This window comes from Lycorma delicatula, chromosome 5 (genome assembly GCF_047948215.1).
Source record: "Lycorma delicatula isolate Av1 chromosome 5, ASM4794821v1, whole genome shotgun sequence".
NCBI classification, from domain to species: domain Eukaryota; kingdom Metazoa; phylum Arthropoda; class Insecta; order Hemiptera; family Fulgoridae; genus Lycorma; species Lycorma delicatula.
In genome coordinates this window covers 177,083,103-177,102,562 of record NC_134459.1, presented here as the reverse complement: position 1 = coordinate 177,102,562, position 19,460 = coordinate 177,083,103, and the positions used below count along the sequence as shown (strand labels likewise).

Below are 19,460 nucleotides of genomic sequence, written 5' to 3'. Positions count from 1 at the left end.
AAGCATTAAGCAACATCCATAATAAAATACTATTGTCTCGATTTCATATTCCCAAGCAAAAGCTTTGAGCTTATAGGGGTGAATTAATAATAAAAAAAAAATAAATAAAAAAAAATTATAATTTGGTTGCTTTTAAAAAAAAATTTAAATACAATATATATTTATTAAAGATATGTTTAACAGAAAAACAGAATTTTTTTTATTGAACTTAATAGAAAAAAAAACCAAGAAGAAAATAAGAAACAATTCAAATAGTAATTTTTAACAGTTCAAAAAGTAAGGTCCACTCTAACAAAACTTTTGCATCTGTGATCTGATAAGTACTAAGTGGAACCGTCAAGCATTATAATCGTGCAATTTGTTTCAATTCAAGGACAATAATCCTTTATTATGCAAGCGATAACAAAATTAGGTAAACTAAAATAACTATTCTATAAATACAAGTGACCCACGAAAAAGTATCACTGCCAGAATATGAAATAGAATACATTAACATCATAAGTTCACATACTTGACATTAGCATGGAAAATTGGAACAAAGGAAGGGAATGTACATTCCCCAAATGTAGTGTTTAATGAAAAAGTTCTAATGCATTTATAGACACCGATTCGGTTCGCAATTTTCATTGAACTGTCAAAGTGTGGACATTTTGAGCACTTAAAGAGAAATAGTATTAAACAACTTTAAAGTTATATTTTCCATTATATTTTACGTACAAGGAATGTATGTAAAATCAATTTAAAATTAAAAATATTAATAAAAATATGTTTTAGTTTGAGATGTAAGGTTTGAATTCATCAAAATAATATATTAAAACATTTTTTAAATCGTGATATTATTACTTTTAATTAGATACTGTACGCGTTTTAAAAAAAGGGTTCTAAAAAGTTATAAGGTTGGATATAATGGGTGTGTTTAAATTCAAATACGGTGTAAGACCTCAACAATCTTGCTCATACCATTTCTAGTTTATAATGATGATGACTTCAATTTTTTTAGAATTAAGACTCCTGAACAGTCATTGATTGATTGTAGATATATAAAAAGAGAAAAAGCAATTACAACTCATATCTCTTTACTATCATCAAACACCTGATGGCTTTTGTCTTCAGAATAAAAACTTTCTCTTAATTCTGTTTTGATTATGATCCCTAAAACAGTACAGAGTATTAGATATGAGAGATTATCGATCCATTACACGCTGCCATTATTAGTTTTAACATCACCTGGCTGATATATTAATAAATCTTGAGCAAAAATATTTTATTTTTTTAATTTAATCATTCAAAATTTTGCTTTGTTTATCTTCTCATAAAGTTTGATTTATTTTCATTTATTAATACGCTATACTGAGAATAAAATGTAGGATATTTGAATGAATATCTATCGCATTTACATTAGAGCAAAACTGTTTATCACCTATACAGTAAGTAACTCAATTTATTTTAATCACTGATGGTAGCAGCTCATCGATACTATAAAACATAAACTTGGACCTAGTTATCAAACCCTGTGATAATTCAACTAATACTCTAATAAATTAGGAACAATAACTTCTACATCTTGCTTATATTACATGAAAAATTGTTTAGAGGAACGGTAGCAAACTTTTTTTTTTTTTTTTTAGAAAGAACTATCCTAATTTCATCAAATGACTGAAATTTCTTACTGTTGGTGATCGATAAGAAAAATATCTTAGAATAACAGCATATATATATATATATTGATACAGTAATATTTGTAAAACAGGACCTTAGATTCTGGATAACTTGCATAAATGAAATAGTTTAATTTCCACATTATAATATAACAAGGCTAATAAATACAAAATAGAAAGATATGCATAAAGTAATGGTTTAATAGACCATTTCAACACCAAAAAGCATGTAAAGGTTGCTATTAAAAAGTAGACAAGCATCACTAAGAAAATTGTATTAAAATTCATTATCGCTCATTAAAAAAGTAGAAGTATTACAATGCTTAATTTATGAGATATTACTAGGCTGGGTAACAAAAAATGAAACAGCAAAATAATAATGCATCATTTGTGAAGTGTAATAAAGCCTTTTTTAAAATTAACACATTGAGGATCTGCGTAATAAAATTCTGTTTAATATCCTTTGATCTGCCATTTCTAAGAATTATCTTCCCACCGATTAATGAGTAAAAAGATGGGCTAACTTGTTTTATGTATAACACAACAATATTGACTATTAACATATTTTGCTAACTTTTTATTGCGCAATTACCCACACAATTTTTACATTTTCTGTGATGTCTAGCATGATTTACACACCTTACGTAAATGATGGAAAATTAAACACAAAATAAGATTTAATTATAACGACAGACATAAGATAAGATTCATTTATAGAGATTATATAATCTATTAGTGTATGTTAATGTGTTTAGTTAAGAATTAGCTTGCTCGCTACCCGATTCTGTTTATACATTTACTTTGCATTTCAGTTGTACATTGTACTTCACAGCAGTATTCTCCGACATTAATTAACAAGAACGTTTGAGATTTGTCATTACCAAAAAAGTTGCAGTTGCATTTTTACAGGATATTCTTCCAAATGAAAGAAAATGTGAAAATTAAGATGAACGTGATTCTGTGCAAATGCAAATCATTATGTCCTCACCGTTGAGAAGTTTCATAATGGACACTTTCTGATCCCCCCCTTACAGTCCCGATCTCACACTTAGCGACTCCATGTTGTTCTTCATTTTAAAAGTGGCTTGGTTCTGAACAGTTCATGGATAGTGAAAAATTGAAAATAGCAATGGTGAACAGGCTGAAATTTCAGATGGCAGATTTTCATGAATAACGTGTAAAAAATCTTTGTTTCTAGATACAAGAAAACATTAAAAAATGATGATGACTATGTTAAAAGGTAAAATATGTATGTACAAATATATAACAAGTAATCATTTTTATTACCTATTTTCTTTTTTCTTTTTTAATGACCAAAAAGTCCTTACTTTTGAAACATGTCTCGCCCTGTTTTCATTAATTGAATAAGACTTAAGTAATGGTACTCTAACCGCATCTTAAATGGAGGGACTCAAAGCACGTATCTCAAAGTATTAAATAATTTTTTTTTTATTACACAATAAATTTTATTAATTGAAAAAATATTTCACTGGGGTTAAAAAGTGTTTGTAAAGTATAAAAAGTTAATTATTTAATTAAAGTTTAGTTTTACTATATAAGGGTTGTATAAAGATATCAAATTTGTCTTTTACAAAATAATAATAGAAAGGATACAAAAGACTGCAAAGTAAAATTACAAGAGTGTGTACTGGAATACTTATGATAATGTCCTTGTATAATTATAGATATTCTTGTAATTTATCATTAAATGATAATTTTTTTTTTACTTTAAGGCTTCAATAAGAAAAATTCTAACATGATGCAGTTACCCAGCCAAATGGAAACCATACCAGAATACTTAATTTTAGAGAACTATGAGAAATGGGATTGACTAAAATGTAATTTTCAAGTAACTCAAAATCTTTTTATTTTCTAGAATGCCACACAAGATGTGCTTTTTATAAGGAAGAGGCAATTTACCGTCTTGTAGTAAAGAATTATTTTAATCAAATCATAAAAGAATTTTCTATAGTTAATGAATTTCCCTAAGAGGATTTTTTTAAGTAGCCTATAAAAAAAATTATTTACAAAACTGAGAGCACACACATTATTAACCCAAATGCAATAATGAAATGAATGCGATAAACAAAAGACAACCCAACAAAAGATAACAGATATATCTATTAACAACAATTTATCAAATGATTTTTTTATATTTTTATTTATTTTGTTTTTATTATTTTTACCTGTAAACCTTCGGCGTTTAGAGGATGTTTGACTAGCCGTCTGTTTGGGAAAATAGAAAATAACACATGAAAAATATCTGAGTTGGAGAATAATATATATTATTTATCATACAGATAAAAGAGAATTAAATATAAGTACAAGAAAAAAATGTTAAAATAAAAACATTTATAATTAGTATAATTAAAAAAAATTGCATGCAAATAAAATTAAGGTTTAAATTTAAATATATATTTTTTTTAATAAATAAAAGTATATACATAGGCAATGTTAACAGTGATTATTTGAGAAGGAAAAACATATAAATTAGAAAAAAAAAAGGTAATTTTTACAATGATCAAGTAATAATTTTGACATATTCTACGCAAATAACAAAAGAAATAACAGAGAATCTACAAATAACCGTAAAATAATTTACAAGTTACACTGATAATAATTAAAATAAAAGTAAGAACAATCCATAAGATTAAACAATTTGATAAAATAAGTAAATCTAATTAAAGGAATACGAAAATAATAGTAAAAAATTACCTTACTGTCCATCACATTTCCTAATTAACAAAAAATGAAAAATTAGAAAAAAACAAAATTAAAAAATTTTCTAACAAAAACTTATTACAGTGAGTGTCTTTAAACATTACGTGTAAATGGAAGAATAAAAAATGTAAATAGCAAAAACAAAATGCAAAAAATAAATAAAAAATTTAAGGAGTTCTCTTTTATAATTTGAAAATAAATTTAAATTAAAGAATTTCATCGGTAATTAAGTTATTTGTTATTTTCTTAGGATGGAGACAAATATACACATAATGATAAATCAATTTGGCTGAATTTTTGAAGGGTGATTGATCATTTCATAAACAATGGTTACTGAATTCTTCGCCAACCATAATTAGTTTTCCTCAAATATATATAAAGATCTCGCTTCAACAATATCAAATATTTAAAGTTCAATCCTTAAGAGATCTTTGATAATATATGTTGAATGTGACACAATCATTACCGTATATCTATTACAAATTTAGCCCCCCCCTCTACAATAAATTTTTCTTTTATATTAAAAAACATATTTTTCAATTAACGAGGCAAGAGAAGGAGCACACAATATTGTCTGTATAGAATTTACATGCGCATTCGAGTGTGAAGCCTTAAAAAAAAACAACCACCACCTGATTTAAAAACAAGTCATATCAAAATTTAAATAATTTTATTCTTCTTTTGATGATGTTAAATTTTACTTTTTACTAATTTTTAAAGTAGGTTTTACTGTGAGCGTGGAAAAAGACATAATATTTACAGTTTTCTGTCAAACAGCTTGAACCGATCAACTGCTGTTAAAGAACTACAACACCGGTCCTGGTCAAATTTCTAGTTCATTTAATCAACTTATCACTAACTAAAGTTTAGATCTGTATCTTTAACTGTTAATCAATTTATAAAACCATTTCAACTCTGCAACTATATGGCGTAGAAACACGGGTCATGGCTCCGGGTCTTCCATCGGTTTTTAAATTTATGAACATCATATTTTATAAAGAAATCTCTAATGTGAATATTTTTAAAGATTTTTATGTACAAAAAATAAATCTTTCAAATGAGCTGTAAAAAGGAAATCCATAGAAAGGTCATGTCCCTCCCTTGGCTACTTATATGTGATACATGTTTGCCAAACTGTTTCTATTATACGTTTCATATACTATACTGCATTGTAATAATGTAGATATTGTTTGAACCTCTCATTTTATTCTATTTCCCCTTTCTTTTAGTTACTCATTTATATATTATTCAACTTTTTTCAGGACGGTAACTAAGCGTATAACCAATTCATTGTTATTTATTCTTGGAGTTTAAGTGTTGTTTGTTTTTATTTTATATTTAAAAAAAAATTATTTAAGGTTTTAATTTTTATATTTTACTAAAATATTTTTTTCATAAGGCTTCAAGCTCGAGTGCATAAAATTTCTGTACTGACAGTAGGCCTACTGCTAATACATTACTGTTCAGTATTGTGTTCAGACACGCTAAATGTAATGTTCAAACATCTGTACATACATTCTCCACTGTAAAACAATTCAACTTCTATAAAAACCACTGTAATTTTCTAACACACATGTTATATAGGCAATTAATTTCTTTCACAAGCAGCACATATTACACATGATTAATGAAAGAAAGATGTATAGACATCTTCAATTATGAGCAACTAAGCACAACTGTGTAACAGTAAAGACAGGTGTAAATAATAAATAATGAGGTATCACAGTTTAATAATAATATTTCTCAAGAAAAATTTGTGAAACCATATCAATCAAGCGCTTCACATTCTGGATAAATGAAATTAAATTAAAATGAAAATAAAACAGTGATGATAATAATAATACTAAGGGAAGCAAGCTGATAGTAAAAAACTGAAAAAAACTTAACTAGTTGGCAGATGAATAAATACTTTACTCGCATAAAATCAACTATTATTGTCAGTAAGGATTTTTATTGACTTACGTTGACATGATTATATCCATTGGTGGCTCTCTGTAATGATCCACTGCTGGCCTGCTAAAATTGAAACATACTACATAAATCAAACAAACACTTAAATTCTGAACAATCTATGCACGAAGGTGGATCATAAAGTAAGTCACAACTACGGAAAAGAAAGAAAGAGAGAGAGAGAGCGAGAGTGAGTGAGCGGGGGGGGGGAGAGGAGAGAACAGAAAAAAATTTCAATTTCTTTTTAATTATGGCAATTTTTTTGTAGTGAAGTCAGGATAAAATGGCAATGGCTGATTCCAAATTTCATAAATCACTGAAGCTAAACAGTGCCAGGTACAATTTCAGCGCATGCTGCTGTTATTTATTAGTAGTTAACAACCATAGCAGTTTATGTCACTTAAAATAAAACAAATTATTTGCATAAATTAATAATGGGTTTTATGGTTTTCCTTTGATGCAATATGTATATGAGAATGCAACCCAGCACATCCTGTGGGTTGCTTCTTTTTGGTTCTTTTGTAACCTGTACACGAGTAAATTTTATGTTATTCTATTTATTAGGTATACAATTGTACTCAAGATTAGCCACACATGATAGTTGAATTATCCTTGTCATGCACTAGTATCTCATTTTAGAATTCATTCCTTTGGGTTGTGTCATCTACGTCATTTTCTACAGATCAGTGTATGTTAATTGTAGACTTTTTATAATTTTCAACCAAGTAAAACATGAATTTCAAATGAAATTCTTCACTATGCAGCATTAAATAATTCAAGAATATTATGTTTGATACATAAACTTCATGAGACTGGGAATATACAGAATCATTATCGATATTAATCGCTAAATTCTTGAGATTGTGAAAGAACATTTTATTTCACAGACTGAAAATTTTATAACTTTCCTCATAGACGAGCATATAAAAGTTTGTGAACCACCTTTGATCGTGAATTGAAAGAGATAAATCATAAAAAAAAGGGTTGAAAACATTGACATTGGTATCAATCTTTTGGTGATTTAAAGGGTGCTGAATTGTGTTAATTTTAGTCAGAAGGTTTGGTAAGGTTTGGTTTTAACTGAATGGTAAACAGCCAAATATGGAATAATTAAAATCTTCACACTTTTCACTATTTCACATACACAAAAATAAGAATTTATTATTCATCACTGCTACCATGTAATAAAACAGCCTTTATTTTATTATATTATTATTATTATATATATATATATATATATATATATATATATGTACATATATATATATATATATATATATATATATATATATACATATATATATATTGATAATAATAATGTTGACAGTGAATATAAAATATTCCTGTATTTGTTATATATTTTTATATATTAGAAACACTCCCTATTATATATGTTTATTGTTTTCTACATTCTTTCATACTCTGTAGGCAAGCTAGACAGAAAACTTTTACCATATAGAACATTTTACACATTAATGAAATCTATTATGCAGGTTGTAACTTACTTTCTGATCCATTCTTGAATATTGAAATAATATATATAGAAAGACTTCAACTTAACTAAGCAATCTTATTAAGTACAATATATATTACGTTATTTTCATGTAAAGGGAATCAAAAAATTGATAATGTGTCAGTAAATACCTATTAATTAATTTTTAGAAAAGTAAGCATAATGTAAATATATAATATAAATGGAAATGAGTGGATTGGACGACTTACATTGTATATAATTAGTAACTGTACAGTTTTGATAAAGTAACATCTTAATATGTCTGCAAACCATAACGTTAAAAGCTCCAAATAAATAGATTTAGGAAACATAAAGCAAACTAAAAAAAAATTGTACAGAACAAAAAGCATTTGACTCTTTTTAAATACAGAAAATAAGACTGACCACAGCCAAGCACTGACTGGAAACTGGCCGTAAAATTAGTTTATCAGAAAAGGAGTTTTAAAAAATATCAATAACAGCAATTACAGATAGTTGGAAAACTTACTTTATCATTGATTACACGAAAATTTCATTCTTAAATAACAATAAAGGATTGTTAATCTAATAATAATCGTTAACAGTTTTAAATTTATTAAAAATTTTCAATAGAAAAAAAACAAAATTATATCCCCTCCCTTAAATCATAAAGTTGATGGTGTTAGATAACTGTGATTAATTTATGGTTCACAATCTCTAATTCAAGTTAGTCAAGTATGCATTACATCATGAGGGTTAATCTGAGTTGGAGGTTTTCTTGGTTCAGAAAGCTAACTTACACTTTTGATTGGAAATGCCTAAATTGAAAATAGTTATTTCTATTTTTTAACTTACATTGTTAAAATACTTGTTTTATAATGTTTTGTATGTACTGTGTATTTGCTAATTAATATTCATTATTATTACTTCTGAATTTATTTTTTATATACTACTTCCTAATGATGATTATTTAACAATCAAAATGACAATCTACTTTTAGGTGTTAAAAAAAAATTTTCAAAAATGATTTATACAAATTTACTTTTATTTCAGTTTATTTTTTGTCATTGAATTTATACAGTTTCATTTTGTGCTGCAGCACAATAAAAGTTTAAAAAAGTTGCAAATTCTCAATCTGACCTGCACATAATTATATATATTATGTATATTTAAAAAAAATCCTTGCTCATAACCAAGGACACAAGCATACGTGTGATTCTTTTTTAACTTTTCATAAAATTCATTTAGTGATTTTTTTATCAATTTCTTCCACATTACATAATGCAAGATTTTAATAAACAAAAAATTACACTTCTACAAAAAACCTAGAGGTCATTTTATTTTTTTGTTGCAAAATAGTTCTCAATCTAATTAATAAACCTACTTACAATGTATAGGTAATGTATATGTTTAGGTAAGAAGTAGTTTTCTAAATTAAATTGTTTTTTTTTTTTTTTTAATGTATTATTGCTCAGTATCAGACTGTTACACCATTATAATGTAATCTTATGTAATTCTGATAATTAAAGAATTTTTAAGCAATACAGAATTATTTAGAAATCTTAGGGTACAAAATAAAAAATATGTATTCCTTCATTTCAGTAATCTATATTGACTAAGTAAAGTTATTTACCCTTAATTCTGAATATTAGCTCTCTATGAACATAGAAAAAAATCAGGTTTATTTTTTCCTATTTTATTTTAATTTTCTGGTAAAAAACTGCACATTAAACGTAAGGGTAAAGAATGTATGTCAAGGTCACTGCATTTAGTCAACAGGCGTATTAAATGGCACATAAATATTTTTTTCTCAATGACTTGCAAAAATAAGTTTGAGTTATGATACTACACTACCAAAAAATGAGCGGCTAAAAAAAATTTAACCTACACAGTTTTGTATTCGGTTAATCCATGCTGCCAAAATGAATATAATTTCACTGCGGCTACTTTTTGATGACATGTATTTTATTTAATAAATAGAAAAACTACATTATAATGAAGTAAGAGCGTGTTAATTATAATAATTTATAAGGTTGTTTCGACAACCATTAGAATTAAGAAAAACTAACTGTGAAAAACAAATCAATATTGCATAAGTTATATACAGCTACACTTTAATAAAGATTAATGATACAAGTAGCAGATAAGTTAATCCCATTACACTTCATCATAGGTACTTTATATGTTACTAAAAAAGATGTTTTTAAAACAGAATAACTATAATTCTAATGATGTTCATTACACCATCAATCTTTAGAAAGTAAACAAGAAAAAATACCATGTAATGTTAGAAATAAACGTATTAATAAGAAGCAAAAGAAATTAAATTACCTGTAAAGCATCTCTTTCTCGTGTTACAGCTTCCAACTGCGATTGTAATGCTTGTAATTCTTCACCCCATTTACCTTCTTCTTGCTCAACATGGCTCTGCAATCTATTTAACATTCCTTCCTGTAATAAAAAATAAAAATTATTTAATTACTATTACAGGAAATCTCTTAGTCTGGACTATATAAATTATCAGAACAGTACAGACAACTGCTAGTTAAGACTGTGTGATTCGCTACCACATGATAAAAAAGGCTTCTAAAATCAAATCAAACTACAATCAACGGTCTATAATACCAGAAAATTGATTTTTAAGTTTATTTTTTACACTGGGTTTACAAAAAGCAATTAAAATTTACAAAAAGCAATTGTCCTTAAAATAACAATTTGTTAATTTATCTTTACTATCAATTTTCATTGCGCTTTCAGAAAATTTAAACCGAACATTTCTGTAATGATTTTAATTCAATTCCTAGTGAACAAATTTTTCCCTATTATCTCATAACTATCAGACATCATCGTAATAAAAATTCTCGGTCTGGACTAAAAATTCAAAATTTGGATTTTAAAAAGAATGTGATCGCAGTGAAATTCCAATGCCACATGTAGATGATCTCATCTCATAAAAAAATGATCCGAGATTAATTTATGTTTTATCATATCATTCACGCCGGTTGGGTAACAATAATTTTACAAAGAACAAATATACATATTTAGCACATACTGTTGTCATCACTACTTTTTTATAACTATAATTCTGCTTCAGCACAATAAATGAATTTACACAAGAATTAAAACAAAAGTTGCTGCTCAATGACAGTCAATGTGTAGTATCTTGATCAAAATAATAGAATCAAAAAAGAGGTGGATAAATTTGTAAAAAAATATTATTTGAGTAAAAGAGGCAAGAACTTGTATAGTCTATGTACTCTGTTGACAATTAAATCAGTATAATGAATTTTTTAAACCTTATTACTATATTGTAACATAAAGTCTATATTTTTTACATCTATTACTTCTTTGGTGATTATTAAAATAATATGAGATTTCTTCAAAAAATAACTGAACTTTTTTAATTATGACCAAAGATATTTAGTGACATGCTGTTGGCAATATTGTATTCCGCATAACCTCCTCTGTAACCATAAGTTCTTGGATTGTTGATATCTCATTTGGTTTTAGTGTTATTGTTGTTTGAATATAACATGTTTAAGTGTTAGTAGCAAATGTAATGAGTGATTTTTTGATGACTGAACTTTTGTCTCAATACCGTGGCCGTAAACTAGGCTTTCATCTCTGTTACAATCCTTTGCATGAATGTTTCATCGTCATCGGCTTGTTCAAGGAGTTGGCGGCAATTGTCCACTCGATGTTCTTTCTGCTGTTTGGTCATCAAATGAGGAACAAACTTTGTTACAACACAATGCACGTTCAATTTTTTGGTCAAAATTTCACGGCATGATTCACACAAGATGCTAAACCTTTCTGCAAGTTCTCTGACAGTCAATCTGCACGCACCAGATCATTGATTTTCTGAATGTGTGTCATCGGTTGAAGTCAAAGGCCTTTTTGGTTGAGGGTCATCTTCAATAGACTGACAACAACTTTTAAATTGTGAAAACCATTTGCAGCATTGCGTACGACCCGCATCATCTCTATAAGCTTATTTCAAAACTTGAAAAGTTTCTGTGAAAGTTTTCCCCAGTTTCATGCAAAATTTCATGTTGTATCGTTACTCCCAAAAAACACACATTACAAAAAAATACACGTTACACTCAAATAATTGTGTTCTGGTTATATAATGCCAACTGCACATGACTAAATATCTCCTTTGGTGTGCAATTAAAAAAGTTTGGTTATTTTTTTTTTTTATCAAGCCACATAAACACAATCTGTTTATCCTCATTCCTATGATTCTGGATAGTTATGACATTCAATCCTAGTTTAACTTACCATTTTAATCAGAGTGATTCTGGAGGTTGTGTCCAAATATATTAAAAAGACTACCATTATCCCTGCAGCCAGGAAGTGAGTTAACAAAAAGGTAGGAAATTATCAGACAATATCTTTGCTGTCATTATGGTCAGATATAAATAGAGGCTAAAAAAAAAATACAAGCTAAAATTTCTTGGAAACGTGTAAATACTATTACAAAGGGCAGTTACGTGAATTATTATTTCAGTACATAATTAGTATTATGTTTTCTTTGCAATAAATATAACAGAATAAATTCTGAAAATAAAATAACAGAATTTTTTTTAGGTAGCAAAGCTTTAGATGCAGTCTAACTTAACATTTAGATTGATAAGAATGAAAAATGTTGAATCTGATGAAAACCATAGTTGCAGTTTAAGTCTTCTTTATTAGTTAGAAGCCAAAGAATTAGAACTGATAAAGTTAAACGCAGGACCGTAGGAATAAAATATAGGGTTGTTGTAGAAATCTGTTTTGGGCCCAATTTTATTTTTAATGATTTCTATTTGTGATTTATATGTATGTGTAACTGTTTTTGCTAATAACAGTGCCTTATGAAACGAACAATGAATTACAAAGATCGTTCAATAAGTCCTTAGAAAATCCAAGAAATGGTGCTCGTAGTATCAAAAATGGTTTGCTATTAGTAAACGTCATTTGTCGCTAGAGTGCAGTTAAAGTTTCAGTTGTATCCATCATATGGTTTCATTGTCATAGTTGATTGAAGCAACAAGCTATTATTTATTTAGAAAAATGGAAAAAGTGAGTTTCAGTTGGTGATTAAACACTTATATTTAAAAGGCTTAACACCGAAAGAGATCAAAGCTGAATCGGATGAAGTTCATGGCACATCTGCTCCTGTGTTTGCAACTGTTTACAATTGGGTAAATGAGTTTAAATGCGGCTGTACATCCACAAAAGAAGAATATCGTTCGGGACGTCCAGTGAAAGTGACTACCCTTGAAATGATTGACAAAATTCATGATGCGGTTATGAGTAATCGACGAATCAAAGTGTGCGAAATTGTTGAGGTCACAGACATATCCCATGGTACAATGCTTTCAATTTTGCACGAAAAATTAGGTGTGCAAAAATTTTTGACAAGATGGGTGCCACGTTTGCTCTCAGTGGAGAATAAACGCAATCATGTAGTCGACTCTGAGGCTGCTGTGGCACTTTTCTGTCGCAATCCAGACGAGTTTCTGCATCGATACATAACTGTGGACAAGACATGGATATACTACTACACTCCAAAGACAAAGGAACAATCAAAACAGTGGGTTTTTGAAGGTGAACAGGCTCTGAAGAGGGTGAAGATGGTGAAATCGGCTGGCAAGGTGATGGCCATGGTTTTTTAGGATGCACACAGTATCATCTACATTGATTACTTGAAAAAATGACAAACAATAACTGGAGAGTATTATGCGTTATTGCAACGGTTGAGCGAAGAAATCAAGAAAAAATGTCCTCATTTGAAATAAAAAGATCCTCTTCCATCAAGACAATGCACGGGTGCACACCTGCACAGTTTCAATGGCCAAACTTATCGAATTATTACAACATCCAACGTATTCAATGGATTTGGTGCCCAATGATTTTTTTTTTATTTCCAAACTTGAAAAAATGGCTCAGCGGGCAATGGTTCATGTTGAACAAGGAGGTCATCACCCAAACAGATGCTTATTTTGACGATCTTCCGAAATCCTACTTTTTGGGCGGCTTAAAAAAGTTGGAGAAACACTTGGAAAAGTGTATAGAGTTAAAAGATTTTGTTCAAAAATAAAAAAAAAATCTACACAAAATAATTTGTTTTTCTATTTTTATCTGAGGACTTATTGAATGACCCTCATCTATTGTAAGATGCAAGTTGCCTAGATAAAATTTTCTTCAGGTTTCACTATATCCACCTAAAATTAAACGTCTCAAAAAGTATTACAAGATTTTTTCCCTCTCTCGATCATGAGATTTCAATTTCTTCAAAAAGTTCAGTGACAATTTGTTTTACATGATGTTTGTTCTTCTGATTTAGTAGAAAGGAATAAAAGACTAAATATCTTGGTGCAGAGGGTGATGAAAATTTATCTTAGAAGAGTCAAATAAAAAATTTAAAAACCTCATCAGTAAAATGTCAATCCTACCTAATTATTAAAAAAAAGTATACGACTGATCAATGGAAAAGTAATGATAAGCGAATCTTTTGGGTTACTTATGTGCAACAGAACACTGCCTCAACAATTAAAAAAAAAAAAAAATCTGTTTTATACATTGCCTCAACACATAAAAAAAGTGTCAGATACATTTTTCAGATGCAGTAATGAGATTTATGCAGTGCCTACACAAATACTTGCTAATACTAACTACTTGATAAACTGCTGGTGTGTTGAAAGTTCAGAAGATCAAATTTCACTGTTCCATAAGATTTTCCTTTACCTTAGTAATAAATGTTTCAACTGAATTCCTGATACTATAAAAAATAATTTATCTATAAAGCTCTTAAGAAGTCAATGAAAATTGGTGGTTTACTTTGAATTCTGAAGAAGCTGAAGCCATATTTAGAGTGGTGGTTTAATTCTTAACCTGTACATACAATAATCAAATATAATTTTTTTGAAATTTAATGTATGAAAGTTACTGAATCCTGCCCATGTGTAAATTGGGTGGATTTGCCAATTCATTTTGAGTGTGTATATTTTTTACAAATTACAATATCTATTTGTGTGTATATATATATATATATATACAAAACATAATTTATAAATTTTGAAATGATGTTAACTATCAGCTTCATCAATACATATTTCTTTGAGTAAATCTAAGAGAAGATATTATTTTGTTTTACTTGTTTATAAGTAATTTAATATTTTTTGTTATTTTATGATTATGGGTCAATCCATTTGAAGTATCCCAAAAAAACATAAGCTGGTTGCTTGACCAATTAAAAAAAAATTGAAACTTATCCACTTGCTTCCTATATGTCTCAGGACCTTAAAACTATTTTTTTTTAAAATTTTTTATTTAAGCAGTTTACCTGCGGCGGCCATTTTTGTTACAATGTACACACTGATTTTTGTGATTGTACGGGCTTACGGAAAAAATCATAATGAAAAAAACTATTGGTCCTGGAAGGATGAAACAAAAGCAATTTAATCACATTTTCTCAAGGTAAAAAATCGGTCCAGTGGTTTATTTACATATCTCTCTTCTTTCTATGAGAAAATTACCAATAAAGTTGAACATGAAAAACAGTGAAATTTCACTTTCTGTAATTTTTTTCAAGAGGCAGGGACGGCATACACAGTTTGAATTATCTCATTATACGTGTAGGTCTATGTTAGTAGTTTTACCATAAATAATAGTAATGGTGATACACTACCCGTAAATTTTGTTGAATTTTTGAAAACTAATTTAAAAAAAAAAATTAAAATTTTGGCTTCAGATAACTCTGATGGGCTGGTGATAAAAATCTCTAATTTGCACAACTTGAAGTGATTTTGTAGATGTTAATGGCAAATAAAAAAGTTATAACCTCTCAAAAATCTTGAAAAACCTGTTGAAAATCTTGAAAAAAGTGATACCATTTTGATTCATAATAAGTGCTCGAAGGAGGTTTCTTGTCTTTACATTTTTATATATTTAGCCTCTATGTTATTGAAGTAGACATTTTTTTAAGTTTAAGAGGTTGAAGCTCAATATCTTTAAAATAGTTTTTTTTTTTAATTATTAATGATAGATGGTAATTTGACGATAACTTAACCAAAACCAGTAACCTAATACAATTTTGATTCAAAAATGCTTATAAAACTTACCCAAACTGAGATTTCAATGATTAGTCTACATCTTTTTTCAAGAATTCATTTTTTATCTTTATATTGATTTATTTTTGTAAACACTATCGAATAAAAAATAAATTGTAGTAAAATTATTATTATTCTTCAATGGAATACCCTATTTTTGTAGCAATGAAAGTTTATTATTTAGTGTGGTTAAATTCTCAGGACCTTGCAGATCGTTACCCACACTTTCTCTTGTTGAAACTATGATGTATGTGGTCCAGCTGAGTGGAAAAGATGAATCTGCACATCGGCACTTTTGAGGCTAATATCTAATACTTATCCTATCCACCGCTGATGGTGGATAGGATAAGTATTAGATATTAGTCTTTTTCGTAAAGCGGTACAATACTTGACACAGGTTGGTCTTCATAGTCCTTGGAATCTGAAGTAAAGTAACGATGAAGTAAAGATATTATTTCAGATCTGGTCCAAGATTGGGTAAGTAAGCTGATAATTTTAAGCTTATCTTCTTTAGACGCAAGAACACATTCTTCTTTTAGTTTTAAAATAACATCACCATATTCATGTGAAGAAGATTGAGCTGAATTTTCATTTTCAGAAACTTTTGAGTCAAAACATTCAAGATTCTTTTTAATTTTACAGATACCTTATTTATTTTAATTTTTAATGCCGATGACCTTTGATCTGTACTTAATTTTTTTCAGTTTTGATGAAGGTTACACACCCAAAATGCTATAAGCAGCATCCAATTGTTTAAATTGTGATGTGGAGCAATATATTGTTCTTGGTCTTCACATTCATACAATTCTTTGTTCTGCTGAAAAAAAAACTTTTGTAACAGTTAACACAGATACTTTCCAGAAACTAAATTTAAATTTGGAAAAATGTGTTCTTTAAGAGCTTGCTCTAATGTTATTTGTCTTAAGTTGTTCTTAACATTTTTTTTTAATGAGTTCTCAAAGGTTCACAACAGAACTGTCCGTACAGGATATTGAATTTTGACAAAAACCTTTTTTTCATTATATTTACAATCGCTGACATCTGAATTAACACGTAAAAAAATAAGTTGGTTTTCATCACTAAATTAACAAATTTTAATGTGTTCTTTTGGCATTGTACCATATACTGTTTTATGACACTCTTCATTCATATAAATTCCTATGGAACATTGTTCTTTCATTGTTTCCCATGAAATTACTTGAATGTAAAAATTTAACAGATATTCAAATTTGCAAATATAATTTTATTAAGTAAAAGTTATTTATTTAAATAAACACTTTCAAACACAGGTTGAAATCTGAGACAATCTGTAAAGATGGGAACAGGTCACTGATTAATGTCAGACTGAATAGTTTGTAACTACAAAGCTAAATGATGCAACAAGCCTATTTCAACTATAATAATAAGTACAAAAGTATTAAAGTACCAAGAAGACAAGACTCCCTTTAAGCACTTATTTAGCGAGTCAAAATGGTATCGCTTTTAACAGGTTTTTCATATTTTTGATAGATTTCATCACCAGCCCCATCAGAGTTATTTGAATCTTTTTTTTTTAATTAGATTTTAAAAATTTATAAAACTTTAAGGGTAAATATATCACCATTAATATTATTTATGGTAAAACTACTAACACATACCGACATATAATGAAATAATTCAAATTGTATGCCATCCCTTCCTCTTGAAATTATTACCAAAGGTGAAATTTTATAGTTTTTATGTTCAGCTTTATTGGTAATTTTCTCATAGAAAGAAGAGAGATAGGTAAACAACCACTAGACCGATCTTTTACCTTGAGAAAATATGATTAAATTGCTCTTTGTTTCATCCTTCCAGGACCAATAGTTTTTTAGTTATGACTTTCTCCGTAAACCCTTACAATCACAAAAATAGGTGTGCGTACCACAACACAAATGGCCGCCACAGGAACTGCTTAAATAAACAATAAAAAATATTAAGATCCTGAGACATGTAGGAAACAAGTGAGCAAGTTTCAATTTTTTTTTAATTATCAGGCAACCACCCTTGGGTCACTTCATATGGACTGACCCTTATGCATAAAAAATATGAAAAATAAACAATTATTATTAAGGACCTCCTTTACAGACTTCAGTTAGTGATGACCAATGTTCCAGGAAACAAGGTATACAATATCGCTAACACAGACCATTTTTGGCAAGAGCTTAATCTTTCATAATCAATTACAATTTTAATTTTCAATTTATTAATTCAATTTTATTGTAGAGCTCAATTTGTTAAATGAAGCAAAGTAAAAGTGGTTTACTGTTCAAGTGCTGGTAATTTACAGGTTGCAAAAATCTTATCATCAAATCATCCATTTCTAATACAAATTTATAAAAATAAAAAATGTTTACTCATTATTAAATTGTGATGCCTGTTTCTGATAATAATCATTATACAGTATTATTGTAATAAGTTGTTTGTAAGCCTATGCATTCTTTGGCCTTGTTTTTATATTTTCTCCAATTCCAAGCATTATGTCCAGTTAATGATCGATCATTTATAAAAATCTGACAACGTTGTAATACTTGCCTGGCACTGGTTATTTATTCTTATACAGTGGAAAAATAAATATACAAGAAAAGAGTTACCTAAGATTTATTTTTTGGGGTGGGGAGAACTAAAAAACATTTTAAAAATTAAAAAAAATATATTTTTTATTGTTTCTGCTCCCCCACCTCTAAAATCATCTTCCAAGAAAATGTTTTGATTGTTCTAGTTACTATGTTAAATGGAAGAAACTAAAAATAAAAACATTCTACAAAAAAATGTGCAACCAATAAATATACTTTTTGAGCATGGAGGGTGAATTATTATGGAATTTTATTATAATATTAATAAAAGTTTATTATTTAAACTTTCCATATATTAAAAGTTTAAATAAATAAAATTAAAAAAATCAATTTTTTTATTTTTAATGTCCGATTGGCTCCACCACCCCTAATATTGTCCCAAAGTATTTTTGGGGGACCACTTGCAATACTATTATGCCTAGGAAGACATTAAAAAAATCTGTTAAAAAATGTGCAATAAATTAAAATATAGTTTTTTTCAATTTTTGGGGAAGAGGAAATTTTGGGGCAAATATTTTTTTAAGTTGGTAAGATAATTAGACATGCATGTTCTGAACTTAATATAAAGTAGGGTTTTGTTTGAAAAATTTTGAGAATTGATTCCTAAAAAAATCCCATTGTCATGGAGAAAGACAATGCCTGATGACAACATTCCTCTCCGCTTATTCTGAATTGCCCTTCGTAGACGTTGAAGAGTCACGCAGTGTGGGGCTGCAGTGATGGTCGTGCCACGTTCCATGAATTCCACCTAGAGAACTCCATTCCGGTACCAGAACACAGTAGTCAAACGCTTTCTGTTGGAGAAGGTTCGCTTGAAATTCTTTGGTTTGGGAGAATGAGATGCATCCACTGTTTGGATTGTTCTTTTGTTTCTTCAATTTCAAAATGGATCCGCCATGTCTCGTTCGCTGTGACAATTTTGTTCAAAAAATCTTCTACTTCATTGCGGTAGCGCTAGAGAAACGTTAGG

The 19,460-nt window shown here is 28.4% G+C and overlaps 1 protein-coding gene across 18 annotated transcripts in view; it reads right to left on the bottom strand.

Annotated features, from left to right (window-relative positions):
• The window catches only part of LOC142325617 (uncharacterized), a 114,199-nt gene that overhangs the window by 26,242 nt on the left and 68,497 nt on the right, over positions 1 to 19,460 (bottom strand). For 5 of the 18 annotated variants that reach the window (XM_075367587.1, XM_075367586.1, XM_075367592.1 and 2 more), the window contains 3 exons: positions 10,132 to 10,251; positions 6,342 to 6,395; positions 3,845 to 3,884 (listed from right to left, as the gene is read on the bottom strand). In XM_075367587.1, the coding sequence (XP_075223702.1) occupies positions 3,845 to 3,884; positions 6,342 to 6,395; positions 10,132 to 10,251 (214 nt within the window). Of the gene's footprint in view, positions 1 to 3,844; positions 3,885 to 4,373; positions 4,394 to 6,341; positions 6,412 to 10,131; positions 10,252 to 19,460 lie in introns of all 18 variants that reach the window. The other 13 variants (XM_075367589.1, XM_075367599.1, XR_012756578.1 and 10 more) reach the window with 12 other exon arrangements.